The sequence below is a fragment of the Medicago truncatula genome, chromosome 4 (assembly GCF_003473485.1).
Source record: "Medicago truncatula cultivar Jemalong A17 chromosome 4, MtrunA17r5.0-ANR, whole genome shotgun sequence".
Classification (NCBI taxonomy): Eukaryota; Viridiplantae; Streptophyta; class Magnoliopsida; order Fabales; family Fabaceae; genus Medicago; species Medicago truncatula.
The window spans coordinates 53,122,110-53,146,758 of NC_053045.1; the positions used below are offsets into that span (position 1 = coordinate 53,122,110).

The 24,649-nt window shown below is 31.4% G+C and overlaps 1 protein-coding gene across 1 annotated transcript; it reads left to right on the forward strand.

The window, feature by feature from the left end:
- Positions 1 to 10,708: 10,708 nt before the first annotated feature.
- On the forward strand, positions 10,709 to 12,519 carry LOC25493826 (NAC domain-containing protein 100). The gene is made up of 3 exons (XM_013602456.3): positions 10,709 to 11,190; positions 11,294 to 11,571; positions 11,657 to 12,519. Exons 1-3 carry the CDS (start codon positions 11,001 to 11,003, stop codon positions 12,266 to 12,268), a joined length of 1,080 nt encoding a protein of 359 aa, XP_013457910.1. The 5' UTR covers positions 10,709 to 11,000; the 3' UTR covers positions 12,269 to 12,519.
- Positions 12,520 to 24,649: the final 12,130 nt, after the last annotated feature.

A 24,649-nucleotide genomic window follows, 5' to 3' on the forward strand; every position in this document is an offset into this window, starting at 1 on the left:
ATAAAAAATGCGACTGTGAAAGAAAAAAGATATATTCGATGGGTGACTCTGAAAAAATGAATGACATTTAGATTCCTTTGGAAAATGAATGATATTTAGATATTAAATATTATTTTTTTACCATATATATTAAATATAATTATTGATATAAAAATAGTAAAATATGAAATGGAACACTTCGAGGGCTTTAGACCGAGGATGGTGTTGGCGGAATGGTTTGATTCGGTTTTGAGTAAACTCATTACTCAAGCCGATCAAAAGTATACAAATTGGTTTGTGTTTTTTTACACGATTTTAATATAAAGTCCAAACCGATAAACAACATTTCGTTTGAGTCGAATTTACGGGTGAAAAAGTAAATGAATTTTTAAAAAAAACTTTGTCAAATATAAAATTATAAAATTGAAACACTTAAAGTGTCATGTCAAATAAAAATAATACTGCACAATCAAGTTTCACACATCAACAATACCATAATACAAAGTCAAAGTACTAAAATTTCCAAAGTAAAACCCTTAAAAGTGTGTTTTAATTTGAATTTTTTTTTCTGACCCTATTTGCCAAAAAAAATCCAGCTATGACCCCCTTTGAAAAAAAATTCCCAAAATGACCCACTTTTGGTTTTTTTTTTTTTTTTTTTTTTTGTCTTTTAGTGGCGTTCCCGCCACCTGAAATGGCGGGATTGGCCGCCGGTCTGACAGCCGTCGCGTCAGCCTGGGCGCTGCTTTTTTTTTTAATTTATTTTTGTCATTCCCGCCGTTTCATCTGGCGGGACTGACTATTTTATTATTTTTTTTCGTTTTTTCTTTTTTACAATTAAATAATGATGATAATAATAATGATAAATATTTAATAAAAAAACTACTTTCTCCGCGGAAATCAATTACGCCAATGTAAACTATGTAAAACAATGCTGCCAAAAAAATAAAAAGAAAAAACGAAAAAAAGATAAATTATGTGCTACGGGAGGTCATAGTTTACATTGGCGTAATTGGTTTCCGCGGAGAAAGTAGTTTTTTTATTAAATATTTATCATTATTATTATTTATCATTATTATCATCATCATTATTTAATGTAAAAAAGAAAAAACGAAAAAAATAATAATAATCAGTCCCGCCAGATCAAACGGCGGGAACGACAAAAAAAAATTAAAAAAAAAGCCACCTGCGGTCATGACGCGACGGCAGTCTAACCGGCGGCCAGTCCCGCCATTTCAGATGGCGGGAACGCGCTAGAAGACAAAAATAAAATAAAAAAATTCAAAAGTGGGTCATTTCGGTATTTTTTTTTTCAAAAGGGATCATAGCTGGATTTTTTTTGGCAAAAAGGGTCAGAAAAAAAAAATTTCTTTTAATTTCTGTATATCTTTATTCGTGACTTTGAAAATGAAAAAAAACTTCAGCTTAACATGTTTCTAATTTGTCTTGACTTTATATAATTAGGCATATAATAGGTAAAATATTTAGTAACCGGATTGAGCATGGGGTGATCATGTAGGAATCTTGAAGGATGTTGCCTGAATCGAACATGATTGAAGTTGAATGGTTTGGTTCATTTTTGTATCCGATCAAGAAAGTTGTCCAATCTAAACACTTTGGATTTACTTGGTGACTTTCAGAATGAAATAACCTCTAGCTTAACATGTTATTAGTTTGGCTTGGTTTTATATGTAAGTATATAATGGATAAAATATTAATAAACAATAGAACATGTGCGACCTAGTTAAACTTGTGGGTGATCGAGTATGAATTTTAAAATCTTTAATCCAAATTAAACAAGATCAAATTTGAAAGGTTTGGTTTGAGTTTGTGCCGATAAAAAAATTGTTCAACTTAGATAGATACTTTGAATTGGTTTGGATTCAAGTTTAGTTTGGTTTTAATTTTCAATTTTTTAAAGATAAAATTAAAAATTAGATACTTTGAAAATAACTGGAAATCTCTGATTGCGCCACAAGTGTGTCATAGAGTATAAACAAATTAAAGTTTTTTTTTTTTTTGAAGGAAAACAAATTAAAGTTTAAAAATGTATGTTCTGCAATTCTTCGTAAATAAATAAAAAAATAGTAGCACGCCTAAAACATTCTTGTAAAAGTCAACCACCCAAAAAGTACTTCCTCCATATTGAGTGTCACTCTAGCAAAAAAAATTATTTTAAAATTAATGTCACTTTACATTTTTAATATAATTTTAATTTTTTTCTCCGAACTTTACTCTCAATAAGTACTCCTACTTTTCTTTCGCACAATTTTCAATGCAACTTTAAGTTTGTATTTTTTTGGGCAGCTTAGGAAAAGTGTTATGTCTAATGATTATTTCATTTCATTCCTTAATTTATGTGCAATTGATTAAAACGTCACTCATTTTAAAACTGAGCGAGTAGATTGAAAAAAAATCATACTAACATATATTCCGACACATTTCCCGAAAATATAAAAAAATTCTCAGACAATTGTAAAGAATTAAAATAGAAACAATAAATAAAATTTATGATGAAAATAACTCTTTTTTAAATACACAATTAACATGATAATATTTCTTCTTTTTTCTTGAAAGAGCCAAAAATATATTAAAAACACAGCCAGAAACACTCGTACAAGGGGTGCAAAAGGGCCTAGACAAAACAGAGTCCAACAATCTGTACAATCACCACAATGTCGAACCGAAGAAAAACAATGAAACAAAAACAGAAGAAACAAGCTAAAATACGGACATTAAGCAAGCTATAGGATTCTGCCGCCACAATTGATAATCAAAATCGAAGGTAACATATTTCGATTTCAGTCACCAAAAGGACTGAAGCTTCACCCTTTCGCTAATTGCTTGAAGCTGCACTTCTTTTCTCTGAAAAACTGTTGTAACGCTCTTTCGAGATTGCCCAGACAACTGACATCCAAATAATGTTCATGGATTCAATTGACCTTTTCGAAGAGCCACGCAACCCTCCAAACTGATAGTAATGATGTTGAAAAGAGCCATGCAAAGCTGTTGAGAAACCTAACCAAGCCACAATAAGCTGCCAGATACCTCCAAAAATATTGTTGTGTGCAAGTGTGAGTTATATGTCTCACATCAAATAAAAGAGTAAAGGTTGATTAAACCAATCAATCCTATAATCCTATTCAATTAAGCCAATTCAATCAATAATATTACAATTTCAAAATTTAACGGTCAATTAAACCAAACTTAGTAATAGTAGTAGCAATCAACAATAACAAACAACAATCAATCTTAGTAGCAATCAATAAGAGCAAACAACAACAAACACCTTTCAATTCTAAGATCAACAAAAGGCAAGAAACTACCTCTCAATTTGAATTGGAAAAACAAAGACAAAGAGAGGGGTATACATACATATATACAGAGAAAGACACACACACAGAGTGAGTGAGTGAGTGAGAAATAGGGAATGGTGCAAGTGGAGTTAAGAACAAAACCATGTAGTCACTCAATATTCTATATTTGCATCAACAAAGACAGAGAGAGTTAAATGGTATGTGGGTTGAGAGAATAAGAGTGAAAAGAGGATTGTGCTTGGTTAACAGAGGAAGGATGGTGAAGGGGCTTGATTGCTGGGTGGGCCACCTAGGAAAATTCTTTAAGATTTCGATATTTTTGTAATTTTTTTAGTAGAGAAAATAAATTTAATTTTTTTTGGGGGTGGGCCATGGCCTCAGCCCAAACCTTGCTCCGCCACTGGCTAGCAGGACAACTTTGATCGGACTCCGCTAACACACGCCTTTGGAACAACTTGTTTCTAGTTGGTATCCTATTTATAAACAGACGCCACGCAAAAATAGATATTTTTAAAGGCACCGCTTTCAAGCACATAATATTTAATATTTTGATAAAAATGAAAATATACTAATATTTAGAGCACATTGATGAGTAGTATTTTAAAGAAAATAGACATAATATAGTTGCAAGTTGTGAGCTATTAGCCCATCAATCAGTGTTTTTTTTTTTTCGTTACACCATTAATCAATGTTTTAAAAATAACATCTCATCACTATTAAAACTCGTATTTTTTTCTTTTTCCGTGAGCATAACTTAGTTGGTAGGACAATCCATTATTATATATAGGGTTCGGGGTTCGAATCTAAGACATCTCACTTATTCACCTTATAAGGTGAATTATAGCCAATAAACTACCTAACAAAAAAAACTCGTATTTTTTTTGTACACGTAACTCGTAGTCAGTATTCTTGTTACCTACTTCATATAATCCCCAGACTTGATATATGTTTTTTTTTTAATTATTAATAATACTCTCATAAACATTCCTAAGGTCTAAGTCTAAGATTGCTTCCGAGAGTTAGGCAGTTCAACAAAAGGGCAAAATCATATAGTTCAATGATTTGAAAAATGAAGCAGCCAATGAAAGACCACCACATATCATGGTCATCTATCAAATCTCAATCACCTTTGCCTAACTCAAGATGATAAATATAAACAAATAGATATATAGAAATTATAATAATATGATAACGGGTTTTTAATTCTAAAGCAATACTATCCATCAAAAAAATAATTCTAAAGCAAACTAGTCCATTGTAATTGTTCCACATAGTTGTGTATTTCGTTCCCTCGTGTCGGAACAGGAGAAACAGGGCCCACTTCATACTCACAAAATTCTAATGTTTTTCCTATCAATTGTCAAACAATGGATTTGCGTTGAATAATCTCAATAATCATAATCATCATGATTTATATAATATGTACATAATGTCGGTTCGTAACGGGATAACATAATATTGGAATATGCCGTTTTAGTCTGTGTGGTAGACGTGGACATTGACCTCGAGTTCTAGTTGTATAACCATTTTAAATAGAAAAATATGATATTTTTGTTAGACAAATTTTTTCTTTTGTGTAGTTGATTGATTGTGTGGTTGGATATTTAGATTAATCAAATTCTACAATATTACAGCGAGTCACCATAATTTTACTAGTTATATTTAAAGTTTCAACAAATCTAAAATTACAATGAGATTACAGTTTGGTCAAACTCTCTACGATTTCAAACATGCAATATATGAGATATATAGTAATAGTAACTACTTGGCCTTCTCATATATTTGAGACCTTTAATCCTATAATTTGCAGTGATGTGAATAGCTTAGAATCGAGATTGTCCTGAACTCTTACAAAAACAAAATACCGTAGTTGGTGGAGCACCAATGAATTAGTTTTAGAGTGCATCACCCTACAAATCCGTCAGCACCACACTAGAGTTGAACAAAATGATAAAATCATTCATCTTACTAAAAGTAATTAATTTAGAAATGTTAATTTCAACTCTTCACACGTTCTCCTTAGACATAATTTCATGTCCAAATAAAATAGTCTTTATGTACATACATGATACATAAATAACCGTGTATGCCACACATTATCATCATCCTTTGCAAGGGTGGTCAAGTTGTTAGACACATTTTTCCCCCTAATTCATCTGTAAAGAATAAAAAAGTTGTTACGCATCTTCACTTTGTTGAGTAGACTAGACAAATTAGCTTATGAAAGAGCAACGAATTTGGCCCATCATTCTGCAACCACCTCCGTGAATATTATTAATATCCCAATATCAATGGTAGTACATCATATCTATCAGTTGTTACTTTGACTAATTTTGTTTTGATCCGTTCTACTTAGTTATATATTAATTGTTTCATAAAATATTTACTACTTTAACAAAGTTGTTCAAACTTATTCTACAATTATAATATTTTAGTCATTAACAATAAAAAAAATGAAAAATTATTGACGGTGGAATAGTTTTCATTAATACAATGATGGAACTTAATTTGAGTTTTAGCTTAACTATCTTTTGGTGTTCTACAATGACATACAATTTAAGAACTCTAACTAGATAGTGCTACAGAAAAAATGGTGTAGATAAAAGAGTTTCAATTACATCACCCCTCTATACTGGGTAGAACCTATATAAGTTTCACCCATAAAAATAAATATTGAAAAGAGAGAGTTAGAAGAAGTGTTACTACGGACCAAAATTTGTTGCTGTAGAGAAACAACAACTTTTCAAATAGTTTTCTATTGTAACAGTCGGATTTTTATTGGATTGTATATGATATAACTTTGTCAAAACATCTGATGGTTGAGATTAAAAGTGTGTTGTTTTTAACAGCAGCAAATCCAATTCTGTATTGCTACCACTTCTATTTGAATAATTCTTAATAGCAATATGCAAGGTTGACAGTAAATCGAGTCAACTCGAATATGGTTTAACCTTGGCGTTTAATTCTTTGAACTTGGTTTATAAACAAATGGCTTGAATTTGAGATTTAAATTGATTTTGTTAGTTAAATGAGCGAATTTGAGTTATATATAACTTAACTCGTTTGATTCATGATATAACTTTTATATTTTATTTAAATAATATAACTTTATTTTTAAATTTACATAATTGATTTTATATTTAATTAATTTATATTGAGTAATTCTTTTTAAAACTTTTCATATTTTTTAAATTAAATATTTTAAAAAGCTTTCAGTTTTTCATAGACCTAGTTTACATATATATATTTTAACTAGACAATTATTTTGTAAAATAATACTATTAAATTATTGGCTTAAGATATTTTAGGTCTTTTATCTTTCATCAGAAATGCGTTTTGATTTTTTATCTTATTTTTAACATGTTTTGATACTTTATCTTTTTAAAAGGATTCACTTTTTATTTTATTTTTGTCAAAAATCAAAACACTGGTTAACAAAAGTTTAATATGTGGCAATTACGGTGTTAACATAAATCTATAAGGCATAACACAGGGAAAAACGACATCGTTTTTTAGACATACTAAGAAGAAATGTTGAAAACAAAAACAAGAACATAAGTGTTTGTAGAAGATTTTGGGGTAATACCTTTGAAGAAGAACAATTTGATGCGACTCATTTGAAGGAGATTGAAGTTTTGCAACATGTTTGACAAGCTGGAAGCCATATGAGTTTAATTTAATACCAAATATGTGGTTTGGTTCTTTATCTTATTTTTAACATGTTTTGCTCCTTTATCTTTTTAAAAAGATTCACTTTTTTAGTTCTTTTGTTAGAAATCATAACATAAGTTAACGAAAGTTTAATACGTGAAGGAGATTGAAGTTATGCAACGTGTTTGACATGCTAGAAGCCACATGAGTCTAGTTTCTAATTTTCTCTAATGGATAACAGATGGACAAATGTGAATCATTTAAAAAAGATAAAGGATCAAGACATTTTAAAATAAGATAAAGGATCAAAACATATTTTTGAAATACGCTAAAGGACGAAAAATATATTTAAACCTAAATTATTCATTTTAAAAGACAAAGATTTGATTCTTTCAAAAAAAAAAAAAGACAAAGATTTGAATTATTTCACTTATGAATTATACGATTCAAACTAACTGAATTTAAAATGAAGTCGAATTTGAAACCGAATGAATTCTAATAGAGTCGAGCTCTAATTTTTTGTCCTAGCAATGAGAGTTTAATTAATAACATGTAGCATTATTTATTTTATTAGGATTGGTTTCTTTCAAAGGAGTTTATAGTGATGATTGGTGTAGTCATGGACATACTTCTAAATTCTGAATGCACAAACTGCCTCAACCTACTTATTAAGCCGATTCAAACTGTCACAGATCGCACTAAAGGCACACAAGATGTAACTTTTAGCGCAAGCAAAATATTTGTTGTATTTTGTATATTAAAAAACACAAGTAAAATATACATTAGAAAATTATTAAGAGAACTCCGAACATTTCATTTATTCACATTTAAGTTATGAATTTTTAGCTATTATGCTACTCGAGCAAAAAAAAAATTGATTAAGAGAATTTTTTTTAAAAATAAAATAAAATTTGTACATTATAAAATAATATAAATTACTTTAATTTATAATTCATGTTGTTGTTTATAAAATAAAGATAAGTTCTATGAGTAATAGAAACATAGTTCATTGACAATTTTTAAATATAACATATTGTCAAATATGAAATTGGTTTTGATTAAAATATTCATTTTGACTAATCAACAGTATATTTTTTTTTTTGCACAAATTATTAATTTTATTAGAGATTGTCTCTAATAAATCTTGAAGGCTATATTGGTATTTTCAAATCCAATAATGTGACATAACTGATTTTCGAAAGAGAGATGGAAAACGAGCCAATATGATCAATTATTGATCATAAAATGAATGTAATCATACAGCTGGGATAACTTATTTGGGTAAAAGAATATTAGCTTCCCGAATACTCTTTATTTTCTATTTATTTATAATAAAACGATGTTTTTTCAAAGCATGATATTCTTTTCTTTTTCGTATAAAATATCTTAATTTCTCAGGAAAAAAGAAGTACACATTAATACATTATCATCACCAGCTGATTCTAGTCGTTTTTCTTTTGTTTTGTTTAGAAAGAAAGGAAAAAAAAAACTTACTATAATATTGCATATATATGATGAGTTGCAATGCACCAATTTGCAAACAAAGGACATGTCCCTAGCAATGATTCATTGTAAATTATTTAAGTAATTCCAAATTTCTAATTTAAAATATTCATATTAAATTTATGTGTTCATTTCAAGTTCTTAGATTCAAATTCCCCTAATTTTAACAATTTATGTGTTGGATTAGTCCATATAGAATTTTGATATGGCTTCAATTTGACCCCTCAACTAATGGATGGTGTGATTAGTCCCCCCAAATTATTTTATAATTCTTGGGCGGGGTATCAGCTTTTTTTTGTTATAAAAAAATCATTAAATTGTGATTGCTATTAATTCTTGTATATATTATGACATGGGGTTTAATCTCTGGTTGGGGGTGGAAGCCTAGGGTTTTTAGTGGCTTTTGGGTCCTCCAATAATTGTCAAACCCTAATTCAAAAGTGGTTTAGGTCCCAAAACATTTTTTGCTCTTAGATGACAAATATTGGATTTGGTACGAGTGGGTACAACGTGGTGAGTGAAAATAACATGTCTTAGTTAGATACTCCTGAATGAGGTAACATCTTGGTTAGGCGTTCAGTTTTCTTAAATAAGACACTATACAAATCAACTGATCCTAAGGTTCCATAAACTATTTAAAATAAAAATAATATTTGACACAATCCTGCTAGCTAAGTAAATAGTTTCTATTCACTTTTGTTTGATTTGGTTTGTAATGATGTGATTCATATTCCACAAAATTTGTTAGCACAAAATATGCAAGCACTTGTAGAAGCCGGTTTTATGCTTCAAGTTTTATCCTAATAAATTTTAAGGGTTTATTATGATTGATTCAGATGGTTATCTCTATATTTTAGTATCAACAAAGTTATTTATCACTAGAAGTTTGATCACTAACTATAGTTAACTAATGAAATCTTATTGGAGATCTTATGGAGACATATTAGGTTGCTGAAGTTCGCCATACTTTGCATGAAGGCAATGGTGGCAGCGACTTTCTTGCTAAAAAGGGTGTTATGAGTGCCAGTAAGGTTGTTATCATTTATGGTGCCTTTAGCGACATATCATATGTTCATTTAGTGAGTGTCGTTAATCTTTCGTTTGTTCTTAGTTTTTTTTTTAATAAAGGACACTCCGCTTAGAGCATTGTAGATAGACAAGACAATGTTCACGCACCCTCACAAGAGGTCCCCTAGGATCAACTCCTATATTAACAAGAATATATGCACAACGGTTTCCTTCTATGAGAATGTGGTGATGGAGATGTCTCAATCCTTAACAAGATAACTTTAAATTAGCTGAAGGAGGTTGGCATAATGATGAAACATTGGTATCTCCTTCGCCATTAATTGAACTACGTGATGGGAGTCAATTGGTATCTCCTTTGCAGTTAATTAAACTACGTGGTCGGAGTCAGATTTTTTTTGCAGTAAAATGAATCCAAAATATTTTTGTTTATGAGTTGGATAATAAAGGTGCGTCTTGATTGAAGATTTTGGAGGGAAGGAGAGAAGATGGCTTATTTTTCTGTTTTAAATTAAAAAGCTAAAAAAAAAATATATATTTTTTTAAAATTAAGTGAGATTGAAATGTTATATTTTCTTTTGGTTATCAAAAGGAAAATTAGAAAAAGAAAAAATAAGTAACAAGGGGAGAATAAACCGCCCAATTTCAATTTGGTTTGTATGGTAGTGTGAGCTTGTCAAACATTTAACACGCATAAATCCAAGCTCACACTACCTTACAAACCAAATTGAAATTGATTGGTTTATTCTCCCCTTATCCCTTCTTTTTTCTTTTTCTAATTTTCCTTTTTTTCTTTTTGACGAATTTTCTAATTTTCCTTTTGATACCCAAAAGAACATATAACATTTGAATCTCACTTAATTTTTAAAAAAAAAATATTTTTTTAGCTTTTTAATTTAAAACAGAAAAATAAGCCATCTTCTCTCTTTACCTCCAAAATCTTAAATAGACGTACCTTTATTATCCATCCAACTCATAAACAAAAATATTTTGGATTCATTTAACTGTAAAAATAACCACGTTTTTCTCTATTGAAATTTAGTGTCCAAAGCATGGGCAATAGAGGACTAATAGTAGATGGTAAAAGTAACGACTTTTATTTTTTTTGGAGGAAAAGTAACGACCTTATGATAAATGATTTGATGATAATATAATAAAATTATATGCATGGAATTTGGGCATGGTGGGTTGAGTCAGAAGTAGAACAATTTAGGGTAAGATGATAAAATTATAATGTGATCAAAAAGTTGAGGAAAGTGGGGCTTTAGGCTATAAACAACAAACAAACCAAGTTACCTTACATTCCACGTTTCTTCCTCCCCCAAACTCCAGTATTTATGCCCTTCTTTTCCTTCTCTTTCTCCTTTCTCATCACAATTCTTTTTCACAACCACCACCTTCACTTTCTCTCATCTTCATCTTCTCTTTTATATATCAATTCTTCTCTGTTTCATCACTAAAACCTTTGATTTGAGGTTTTGAACAAGGTTTTAGAGGTTGACCCTTTTGGTTACCTTGATCAAGATGGAAAACGTTTCAGTCTTATCAAATAAGGAAGATGAGAAGATGGATTTGCCTCCTGGATTTCGATTTCACCCAACTGATGAAGAGCTTATAAGTCATTACCTCTACAAAAAGGTTATTGATTCAAATTTCTCTGCAAGAGCCATTGGTGATGTAGACCTCAACAAGTCTGAACCTTGGGATTTACCATGTAAGTTAAACCAATCAAATTTTCAGACCCACTTTTTTTTTTTTTACCACCTTTGAATTTGATATGAATCTTTGTTCATGAATTGAAAACTTTTGGGTTTTAGTTAAAGCAAAAATGGGAGAAAAAGAATGGTACTTTTTCTGTGTGAGAGACAGAAAATATCCAACTGGGTTGAGGACAAACAGAGCAACAGAAGCAGGTTATTGGAAAGCAACTGGGAAAGATAAAGAAATTTTCAAAGGGAAATCGTTGGTTGGTATGAAGAAAACTCTTGTTTTCTACAAAGGAAGAGCACCTAAAGGAGAAAAAAGTAATTGGGTCATGCATGAATATCGACTTGAGGGTAAATTCTCTGTTCACAATCTTCCAAAAGCTGCAAAGGTATTCTTCTATAAACTTTCTTCTCTGTTTTTCTTATTGTACTTAACCATTTTTTATTGAATTTGAATTTGATTGTGTTTTGCAGAATGAATGGGTGATTTGTAGGGTTTTTCAGAAGAGTTCAGCTGGGAAAAAAACACATATTTCTGGTATAATGAGGTTGGATTCACTTGGTAATGAATTTGGTTGTTCTGTTTTACCACCACTTACTGATTCGTCGAATTCAATTGGGAAAATCAAACAATTGAATGATTCAGCTTACGTGTCCTGCTTCTCCAACTCAATTGATGTTCAAAGAAACCAAGGAGGGATCTTTGATTCATTCAACAACTCAATTTATGGTATTTCTTCACATAATCAACTAGATTTTTTCCCAAGAATCTCATCTTCTAATGGTTCATTATACTCTAATAATCAAGCTGCGGTTAATTTGCAATATCCAAGTTCTGTTTGTGGTATGCAAGATCAAGCAATTTTAAGAGCTTTGTATGAAAACAATGGTTTCAAGACTGAGAGACAGCAACAAATTATGAGTGTGTCACAGGAAACTGATCTAACTACTGATATGAATGCTGAAACATGTTCTGTTGTGTCAAATTTGGATATTGGTAGAAGGACTTTTGAGAATAATCAGAATCGTCCACCACCTGCTTCTGTTGCAGCTGTTGATTTTGATGGTAATTTGTGGAATTACTAAATTGATCCAAATTAAGGAGCTTTTGAGATAAATGAAGAGGGGTCCATGAAGAAATTATGAAGCATATTATGTTGTATAGATTTTATCTAAAAAGATGTTATGATAAAGCATATGTTATGTAATATAATCATGGAAGTGTAACAAATCTTGTGCATGTCATAAGCATGGATGGTTATTATTATTTTTTGTCTGCTTGGATTAAAAAAAAAAAATGATTAAGTATTGCATTGTTGATCTTGCTTTTCTGGATTTGTAATTTTGTATTGTATATAGTATAGTATATACCATAGTACTACTATATAGCTCGGCTAATGCTGAGATTGTGACTGTGACATTGATTTCTGGTAATTTAGAATGTGGGAACTATACAGTTACATTACATTACCATTGATTGATTGAATAATTAGTACTACACGTGCACGCGCGTACTTTGACATAGACAAATATTGACAAACAACTTATCTGCATTTTACCTACTATACTAAGCTCCTTTGTACAAATCATGAATCACAAATTCTTCTAACCCTTTTGGCCTTTTTTTTCTGTTTTATGTGGGCGGTGTATAAATGATATGACACTTTGATTCAGTCTTGAATCATTGTCAAACTCAAACATATGTATAAATTCAAACATTTTCACCTAAAACATTAATGTTCGCACCATTCTCTAATTACTTACATTTTTCAAAGATTTTTGCATCTTAACTCACTAATTATTTTTTGAAAAATTCTTAATTCACTAATTATACAAGGCAGCTTCTCAAATAATAATTTTTTTTTTTCATTAAGGGAAGAGTTTTGGAATAGTAAATGTGATCTGATGTGTTTAGTTTGTAGTCAAGATACAGGTCAAATGAGAACAAAGAATTTGTGACATGCAAGTACAACCCCAACATATTGCTATTGAATATTTGAATATGACATATAATTAAAAAAAATATATAAGTAGGATAGGACCAGTTGCAACACGACTCCAATAGAAAATCAGAGTACAAGATAAAAATTCAAAACGAGAACAAGTATATGATTTTATTTATTACCCTTTAATGCTATAGCATATTTTATTTATTTATTCATCTAATTTGATGGAGTACTTTTCCATCAGGAAAACAAAATTTGATTTAGTACTTCTGGATTTTAATTAAATTTTATTTTAACCCACTTGGGTTGACCTAGTGGTATTGACTTGGGGTTTGGAAGTGTACTCCTGTTCAAGATCTCAAATTCGATTATCTTCGATGTCAATTTAAATGGGCTAGTTGAGCTTCTTCAAAAAACTAAATTTCATTTCATTATGACAATAAAAGTCATATTCAATTAGCAAAAAATTTGACAGAATATTTTGAGATTTATATGAGAAATAAATGAATAAAAGACCATCTTTTTTGTTGTTGTTGTTGTTGTGTTAAACCCCTCGTTCCTAGGAGAAATGGACACGTAATCCGTTGTTCGGTTGTGAAATAAGTATAATTTGATCAAGAATTGATCTATTATATGAATCGAACTCGGATTATTTCGAACGTTTTGTTCTTTGACGGAGTTTATTAACTATTTGAGCTCAATCGTTTGGTTATATCTTCTTTCTTTTAAGAGATTGGTTTTTATGCATGAGAATGTAAACATTTTTTACACATTCATCACTCAAATAATGTAAAATAGATATTTGTAAGATATATTAGAAACAAATATAAAAAAAATGATATCATGAAATAATTTGATTGAATGCATGTGATATGTAAGAAAATTTTAAACTTATATAAATTAACAATCTTTATATTTTGATTAATACTTCATTATTTTCAAGTCACTCGAAATATGTAAATAAAATTATCTTGTGTCCCACCCTTTTCTCCATCCCAGTACGCGTTATAAACATACTTTCAAGTCACTCGAAATATGTAAATAATTATTTTAAATTTTTAAAGTTATGTAGTTTAACTTTTTAATGATCAACTTTGTATTTCATGCTTATTAAAAAATGAATTTTGCGTATATATATCATAAGTTATTTTGACAATTCATCCTAACTTTTTCCAGCTCCGCCGCTGACATCTATCCATTTGTTTCTTTGTCATGGTGTTAAATACATGTATGAATGTACACAAATAATTTCATTTTTCTTTTAATTGAAGCAAGAAATGTACAGTGGTTAATTTTGTCCTTATATGTGAATGTTATCATTCATCCATTCATTTGAATTTGTCAAATCATCCATTTCCCATTTTATGATATGCATGCATAATGCATTCCGTTTTGAAGCTGTAATGGCATGACATGAGAACATTGATCTTCTTTTTCTTATTTTGTCCAAAAATACAATGTACGTATCTCTCTTTTGTGCCATGTGGTGTTTATATTTATGGCACATGATAAATCCTCTGAAAAAGTCCACTAATTTGAGTCCTACACGTCTTGATCCTTAACCATATGAAAACACTAGCAGTTTGTATTTTACGTTTATCCACTCAACTCACTCTTGGGTTGATGGTAAATAAATAAATACATTAAAAAATAACCCCACTAGCTGTTTAAATTTCATTTTCTTAATCATATAATGACTCCAATCCAACCCCATTATCCTTTCTTAAAATTTTTAGGTCCCTTTCTTAATGGGCCTAGGGGGTGTTTAAGTTTATTTGGGATATTTTTACTGTGGGATTGAGATTGGGATAAAAAATTAACTTTCATGGATGTATTATAATTTAATGAGTCTATCCTTTGATTGGTGCAAATATGGTAAAAGTTTAGAAACGCCAACCACCTTATCATCATCATCAGATTAGAGGGCCAGGTGCTTATGATTTATGAGTTTAAGAATTGGCGTTTATTAAAATATGATTAACTATTGTTAATTAAGGTAAATCTTTCATTTTCGACCAGAGTATATTAATTAATTTGAGTACCATGAAAACCCAACAAACGATTAAAGAAAAGTCATAGAGCCCGTAGGCCGTAGCACTTTTGTGCATGCATGTGAAGTGAGGCTCTTTGAAAGCGACGCAATGACCTGAAATGAAATAGAAATACTATGAAAAAGTATTAATTTCACACTGCTATTTTTTTATATACTCTATAGTCTATAATGCTAACTATGCTAGAGTTTGTTTAAATTAGTTGTAAACAGTACTACTTAAACATTGTTTTTAGAGCAAAGCAATACTTAAACATAGTATAACTATAAATGAATATTCAAATATTAACCTATACAAAATCAATCTTAGTCATTTGTATGTATATAATTAAAATCTATTTTTTATCCTTCACACTTTCATCTTTCACAAATATGAACACTTTTTGTTTTAATAAATATTTAACCTCTTAATTCTGTGTACATGTATTTTTTTTGGTACATATGTGTGTGCATGTATGAACATGTCTACCGTAGCTGACCATAAGAAAAATCCATTAATTAATTGGAACTTATACTGTACACCTAACAAAATGAGGTGTACTGATACTCTTGCATCATAAATTTATAAATTAACGATTATTTTATGAAATAAAAAGCTATTTATCAATGTTTATATTTTAGAAAACATCATCTCATAATAAGAAACATCATTCCATTATTTATAAAAATAATATTAAATTTTTAACATTTCTTATAAAAAATAATCAATATTCCTTATTATAAGTAATAAAAATTCAGAAAAATTATATTTTATTTTGTCGACGCTTTTGGTAAATAATATTTAATTTTGATAATTGTCAATTATAAAAAATAATTATTTTTCTTCAAAAATCAACTCATTTAATTATTATTTTAACAAATTTGTATATCGGTACACTCAACCATAAAATTTGTCTAATTAAATTACATGCAGTCACACTAATAAAGTGTTAAAAAAATTTAGGACAAGAAATGAAATAAACGTGTAATGGGTTACCACTTGCCGGTTTCCGTTGGCAGCACCTGACGATCATGGGCAATTTGGCAATTGTGGGGTATGTCCCACACTGTGTGATATATCATATGATGTCATTTTGGGGAAAAAGTTAGGCCTTTTTAACGGTCAAGGACCCATTGGCAGTTATGTTATGGATGTCATTTGCACTTCGATTAAAAAATCATTTAAATGAACAGCAGGTTAAGCGAACCAATAGCCAACCATTCACGAGGCTCCCGTTTTTGTTTTTTAAATTAAATTAATCATTCCGTCCAATTTTAAATGATTTAATTTAAAAATGTATATTGCTCATATAACATGTTTTGATCTTAAACATTTAAGACCAGGCATCTAATAATAATAGGTATTCCATTGTGGAAAAATATTTTGAGAGTCTTAAAAGATGCAAGGTCTAAATTAAGACATCATTCTTAAATAGGCCCACATCTATTTTTATTAAAATAATAATTAAAAATTATATTAAAATAAATAGTGTATTAAATAAATAATATTGGTGGGACCCAATTAGACCTTTTGTTAGAGGATCTCCATTGAGTGGCTGAGTACCTATTAGGTACTATTATTAAAAAATTATTAAAAAGTGATGTGTCAATGTGAGACTCATTTAAGACCTCAAAGATGTGAGTCTCCATTGTGGATGCTCTAAGATGTTGTTGGATTCGTCTCGATTAATATTTTTAAAATATCAAATTTTCATAATTTTTTTTATTAGATTATTAAAGATATTTAAGTTTAAAATTGTGCATTGCCATGCGTAGGTTACATAATTTGAGACGAGTAGTGTATGTAAATTTATTTGTTTTTAATATAAAAAATTGTTTATTTTTAAATGCTTTAACAAAGTTTTATTTTTTAATTAAGTAAGTTTATTGGTTAATATATAAAAACTGTCAAGCCAGTAACAATTGTAAATAGTTAGCATGTGCCAGAGTCGGTTTAAATTGGCCAAATCAACTAAAAGACCAAAACCAAAAAATTTTCTTTTGAACCTTTTAAAATAACAAAGGTATACATTTTTTTCTTTTGACCAAGACCAAAATTCATTATATTTGTAAGGATTAAATGTATATTTTTGCCAATAGAATTTAATGCTTACATAATTGAAAGTGTTTGGTAAATATAATCGAAATATGAATGAGTCAGTTTGTTGTACACATGATAATAGGGTGAGGTGGGGACGAGTTTTGTCTTCCCCATCTCCATCCACTACTCTCATATACTTACCCGTTATCCTATCCATATCCAACGGGGATGAGAAATTGAATCTCATCCCTGTCCCCAATGGGTTCGGGTGAATCAATTTTTTGATTAAAAAAAAAAGTTTTTTTAACTCCAAAGATAACATTGTAATGTATTATCCAATAATTTGTGTTCATTTTAACATTTCTTTACCGAATAATTTGGTTTCTCCTTTAACTATCAATGAAAGTTCGTATATCATGACAATTATCAAACCAAATAACATAGCATATCATTATCAACCCCCTCAACAAAAACAAAAATATGATATTTCTACATTCGGGTAGGGTTTGGGTATGCGTTCGGGATGGGTACATATATCCCTGTTACTCGTCCCGTACCCGTATTTTGAAATCGAGGAAAACCTAAACCTATACCCAAACCCAGTCAAATTGGGGAAAACTCGTCAAATCGGGGTTGGTTTGGGCGGGTACCCATGGGCACGGGTTTTGTTGCCATGCCTAGTTTGTTGAGATATTTGTGAGATAACATAAATATATTTCGAACGATCGTTGAATCTCATCCTTGGAGAGGAAGCATTTAAATTGATAAAGCAACTTGTGATGGATAGGGATGGGCAAAAATATCCAAAAACCGAACCGAACCAAACTAAAATTAGCTGAATCATTACATTGGTTATTGAATCGAGTCGTTATTTTAAAAACAGTTCATTAACTGAATCGAACGGTTAACCGAACCAACCTCAATTAACTGAACTGAACCATTAGATCTCAATTAATCATATCAATGATCAGTATTCAGTTCGGTTCGGTTAATATGGTTAACCGAACCATGCCCACCCCCTAGTGATGGACTATGTGTTCGGTTATTCCGAACCATTTCAACACTTCGGTTTAGTTCGGTTAATATGGTTAACCGAACCGTGCCAACCCCTAGTGATGGACTATGTACAAGGGTGGATCTAGACATTTCATATTAGTGTGGCAAAATTTTCAAGCCAGTCATACAAATCAAACCAACTCTTATTAAATCGACGTCTTGTTCCACCAAAATCAGACCAAGGATAAACAAAGTTGCTATGAGGTTGATGATGACGAATTTTCAAGTAAGCTTTACGTACCTCATCTTGGATTTCAGGAAGATAGCTTGAAATTGGAGGCCTAATTCCTGGATCCGTTTCCAACAATTCATAATCAACAACTTTAATACCCTTATTGGTCGAGTTGGGAGAAATATTCGTGTTCGATGCTTGACTAGTCGAAGAACTAGCTTGGTCTCTAGACAACACAGGAAAGAATTTATTCATCCTATAAACACCATTGTACAATGATCAATTATCATAAACAAGCAATGTTTAACTTGTATTATTAATAAAACAAAACAAACAAAGCCATGAATCATTTTGCTACTGATTTAACAATATCATTTTACTATATCATCCTATAAACACTATCGTTTTTCTATAAACAAACAAAACAAACAAGCAATTATCATCCTATAAAACAAATCAATGTTAGAAAGAAGCAAAGACAAAGAGTATCTCATATAGGAATGTGTTACTCATGGATGTGCATGCACAAGCTTCATGGGTAATAAAAAAAGTCTTTGGTGCAGCAAAGACTATTTCAAGTGTTGATGGAAATATTTTTCAACAAGCTAATTTCTCTATTAAGAGAATGTATAATGCTTTAAGAGGTGACTTTGCAAAGGTTGGTTGGAGGAAAATGATATGTAATAATCCAGCCCCTCCAAAATGTTTGTTTGTTACTTGGTTGATTATTCATGCTAGATTGCCAACTTGTGATAGGATGCTTAAAGTAGGTATCCAATGTGATCAAGTTTGAATTTTGTGTACAAAGGAGAATGAAACTCATTCTCACCTCTTTTTTTCTTGTGATTATGTTGATGCTGTTTGGAAAGGTGTTGTGGGATGGATGAATATGATTGTCAATACTAGCAATTGGCAATCTATTTTCCAATATATTCAGTCTCATTGTAACAGTAACAATGGTATGCATCAAGCTCATAGAATGGTGTTGAGTGTGACCCTGTATATGATCTGGATGGAGAGGAATGATAGAAGATTTCAGAATTGTTACCGATTGGTTCAACAACTCCTTAACCAAATCAAAATGGATGCTTACATTAGAGGATTGCAATTCAAGAAGGTGCAAACTCTGATGATTCGGGTGCGAGACTAATGGTTCTTTTTGTTTGTTTGAGTTTAGCTCTTGTTTCTTGGTTTAAGTGTTTCCTGCTTCCATGTAGTTTGTAATAACTATTTTGGTTAGTGAAAGTTATCTCTATTTACCATAAAGAGTATCTCATATATTAAATCAAATCTATCAAAGTCTCTGATTTAACAAGAAGCAAAGTCAAAGAGTATCTCATAAAAGAAGTGACTCAATGTTTCAATGTTAGAATTTTGTGTTAAATTCATTCATTGCAGAACAACAGAAAATCTCCAATTCAAACCCTAAAAAAACCCCAATTCTCAATTCACAATTCTAAAACCCTAAAAAAGCAATTGTAGAATGAATGAGAAAGTAGAGAATCAATTGACTATTTCACTTACCTTGGCTTAGACTTAGAGTGAGAACTGAGAGATACACTAGATTTGAAAAAGGAGTGACGAGAGAAAATGATGTTGCTGACTGCTGAGAGTGGAAGAAGGAGAGGTTTGTTTGCTTGTTGTGAGAAGAGGAGAACATAAGCTTGTAATTTGTTTGTTAAGAAGTTGTGATTTGTTTGTGAATTGTGAGTAGAGAAGAAGAAACACAATTTTGTTTCTAAGAGTAGATTTAATGGTTGAGATTTGGTGTTAGTTAAAGGACTTACATCTGCTGTCAACGGATCCTGCCTTATATATATATAAGAGTAAATTGTACAATATACACCACAAGGACTTCAAAAGAAGGTCAAAAAAGAAAAAATAAAAACAACCACCATAAGAGGCACACAGAGCCCCCAATAGACTAACCGCCAACAAACAAAGACTGAAAGAAAAACAACAACAAGGCGAACCCCAGCAAAGGCCACACCCCCACACCTGCGAAAACACCTGCAAAAACAAAGAGAAAAAAGAAAAAAAAAAAGGTAGCCAGGTCGGAAAGGAGGAGGCAACAAACCCCCACCTAACCCCCCGGAACCCCATGAAAACCACCACCACAAAACCCTACTGATACCAACAAAGGACGGGTTGCACCTCCCCCTCATGATAAGTGTAGGAACTGCCAGGGCACTTAGCCAGGAACCACTTCCAAGCTAAGAGTTTAGCTCTATCCACTACAGGCTCCTCATGAAGAGTGCAACTAGAAAACAAAAGGTCGTTCAGGGACGTCCAGATGTTCCAAATAAAAACATGTCAAACAAGAAGCAAACCTAACCTCACTCTCTTCCCCCCACCTAAACCCGTAAAAGACAGGAACTACTAGGCAAGACGAAGAGGGGTCACAAACTCCCAAACCAACCACCTAGATACCTGATACCACACCGAAAAGAAAACAGGACACGACACAAACAAATGCATCGTCGACTCCGACGACGCATCACAGAAAGCACACCCCCCAAATCCCTCTAGAATATGTCAAGATTTTTAGCTTCTTGAGAATGACGTTGATGTACAACCCATATTTTGATTCGAAGATGATGGAGAAGGAGCGTTGTGGATGAATGTTAAGGTTTAGTAGATATGTCAAGTCTAGATTGTAATGTTATACTATGTTTGTTTAAAGTCTAGATTGTTACATTATATTCTCGTCAAAAATTAACTACTAATGAGTAGCATGTGGATAATTTTTACGAGAATGATCGATGAGTCGACACAGGTCACATTTTATCGGATGTTTTTCCACAATGTCCATTTAGGTCATAATGCAAGTGCTGGTTAGAAAACATTTCTTTAGTCTTCACATGACTGAATCGTGGCAGAGTATTGGGCCCTCATACCTAGCCAATACTACAGGTGGTGAAATACATCGAAATTTATGTTGTAGATGACTTATACACTCTCATTTTGGTACTTTTGATGTACAAAGTTTTTATAGTCATAATGAAAACTAGAACATGATGCTAAGACATGTGAACAAGGCACATGTAAAGCTTGAAATTTTCCACAATCCCTATTACGCCACCTTGTTTACAGGCCAACCTTGTAATTTCTCATTGGCATTCTCTCCTTATGGTCGACAATTTCAAGGACAAAGAAAGTATATCTTTCTAGGAAGCACTTTCTGACTTGGTGACTTTTGGACTTAATCGCTTCTTCCTTAATCAACTTCATGTAACTTACGAAGAGTGGCTAACCATAACCCACTCTTGCTTCCACCTTATGCACTCTTCTTAAAGCAAATAAAGCCTCTAACCAATAGTAGGTCGATTATTTGACCAGAGTTGTGATTGGGAGGTTGTGAGTATCCTTAAATACCGAGTTCATTGACTATTATTTGACCAGAGTTGTGATTGGGAGGTTGTGAGTATCCTTAAATACTGAGTTCATTGACTAGACAAAGCTAGTTGTGATGTGACCTCATCGTCGACCATATTTTCTCTAAAAAAATTGTAGATCCAATTTAAAGCCTGCTAATTTGCCACTCGGATTTCATTATAAAATAAATTGTCAGATATTTGTGTAGGGAAATAATATGCGGAAATTACAACAATACGAATGAGATTGTTACTCGTACTCTGAAGTTTTTTCTTAAGTTTTCCATCCTTGGTCGATGACATAAAGTTCTGTTCAATGTGTCAGACACAATACACATGGGATGTCTAAGAATGGTTCCAACCATTATGTGGATCATTATATGTACTTTTGATTGATTAATGTCTATTTCAAATCACGCAAATCCCCTCCTATGTGTGATGTGCATTCTTTGATTTTTCAAGAATAACTTATGGTTTCCTTTTTCTCACCTCCCACCAATGCAAAAGTGATGGAAAATATATTGTTGCTCCCATCCTATGCAACAACTAACAACAAACTTACCGTACAACCAGGTTCCGTCAACTTTGACAACTAGGTTGCTGAATTTAAAACCAAGAATGCATGGAAGAAAAGCACATAAGAGACGATGAAAATTCTATGATCATGTACCTGATTACCATTTATTTTTGCTGGAAGAAGCGTCTCCAAATAGATTTGATCATCAACGACCGTTATTGCTAAGATTTTAGTTATTTATGATAGGATGTTGTGTCCTTATGTACACTAATGGCCTCCCTTGTTAAAAGACAATGCAATCATGAATCCTACTTTATTTCAATCACCACATTCATATATTCATAGGCGAATATAGCAAATTAAATGACTAGTTAAAAATTGAAAAAGTACAAAAACAAAATGCCATAACATAAGAAACGACGTCTATAAACATTTTTTTTCCACGTGTCAATATCATGTTTGGCTAACCACAATATTAATTCCTACTGTGGTTAGGTAATGTCAATTATTTCACACCCTTGAGACCACTTAGAGTCTTTTGTGCATACTTCCAAGATGGTATACATATATATCAAGTGAAAAGAAAGATACAAACAATGAACAGGAATTGAGATATCCAAGTAGATATTTTGTATAAAGTTTTGAATAGTAAAGATTAATCCAACCTAAGTGTGGGAAAGGTAAGTTTTATCCTCATTTAAATTTAATTAGCCCATGACCACACAAAATGACTTTGATGTGGTGTGTGTAAGTGCTAGACATTTCGAAAGAAATGTCCATTTTCCTGCAATAAGCAATTATATAGTTAGTTAATACATTCCTTTTAAGCACAAATAAACTGTTAGTAAAAGGGACCCCAATGGTATATATCCCATGCACCTCATCATGTAGATGGAAATATGGAGGCATATCATTGGCCTTGGAGAATTGTGTTATTAATTATGATTTAGAAATATAATACTCCCTCCGTTTCAAAATATAAGCAAAATTAACTTTTAGATTTATTTAATTAATGATGTATGTTATTCATATTATGGACCACATACATCATTAATTAAATGAACCTGAAGGGAGTATAAGTTACAACCTCACCTTGGGGAAATCCGATTGGGGCTTGAATTGAACATGCTCGCATGGGCGGATCTCTTTGGAGACCCCAGGTGCCACTGCACCCCCCGTTTTTATATAAATTTCATATTATGTTTGATATTTCAACAAATGGGTGTTGTTGTAGTGGTTATGCAGTCCTTCAATGTGTAAAAGTTTGTCTGTTCAATCCTTGGTACCCTCCCTTTTTTTATAATTCTTAGCAAATTTTTATTTTTTTATTCAAAAAACAAGATCCTAGTAGGTATCAAACTAGCATCCCCCAAGTATCAATCAAGCAATATTACCACCACACCAGTTAACAATGTTGCACATTTTTTGAAACTATTTAATATATATTCTTCAAATATTTTGCACCCTCGAAAAAAAAAACTCAAGATCCACCACTGTATGTTCGAGAAAGGAATGGTGTGTGATACGTGAACTCTTTTAGCAGCAACAAGTTCATGTGGTTACATGTGACCATAATCCAGTAAATTGCGTTTGAACTTTCTTACACCTAAGCACTGGAGTTAAGATGGTCAACTTTTAGAGCCAATTTTTAGATATTGTAATTTGTATGATCAATTAATAATCCTTAAGGTAGCTGGTCCACCATGAATATCATTAGTACTATTTTAAGTCTTTGATTATCTCGATTTACAGATCATTTTCAAACAATAACACTCAAATAACCCGAGTGAATTAAACAATTATAGTGTCTCGATCACTAACGAATAAAAAAAAATCCTTCGTCAGCTCAATATTTTATTTGGTTTGTTTTTTTCTTCTTAAAGGTCCACTAGTTTTTTAATGGGAAGAGTATTTAGTAGGTTTACCATAATTTGTCCTAAGGCTCTATACCTGGACAAAGGTGAAAAATCTCACATCACTCATGGTCTTGACTTCTTGTAACATTAATTGGCTCTAGCATGACATTGGCTTCTTCCCATGCTACAACCTTGAAGGCTCCCTTTTATTGCATGTATGTTTGTGGGCGTTGCGAGAAGAACAAAATCAGATAGTAATAAATAAGAACTTCATAATGAGATATAATTAATCACAACTAATAGAACCATATACTATAACAAAAGTCCAAAAAAAAAAAAAAAATGGACAAATCAAAACATAATTCATAACGTTGAAAGTTGCTACACTACACATGCTTGAAAAGATAAACAATTGCTGATTTTCTTAGCAATTTCCAAAAGCTCCCCTCTAGTTTTTAATCTCTTTGACTTGCTTG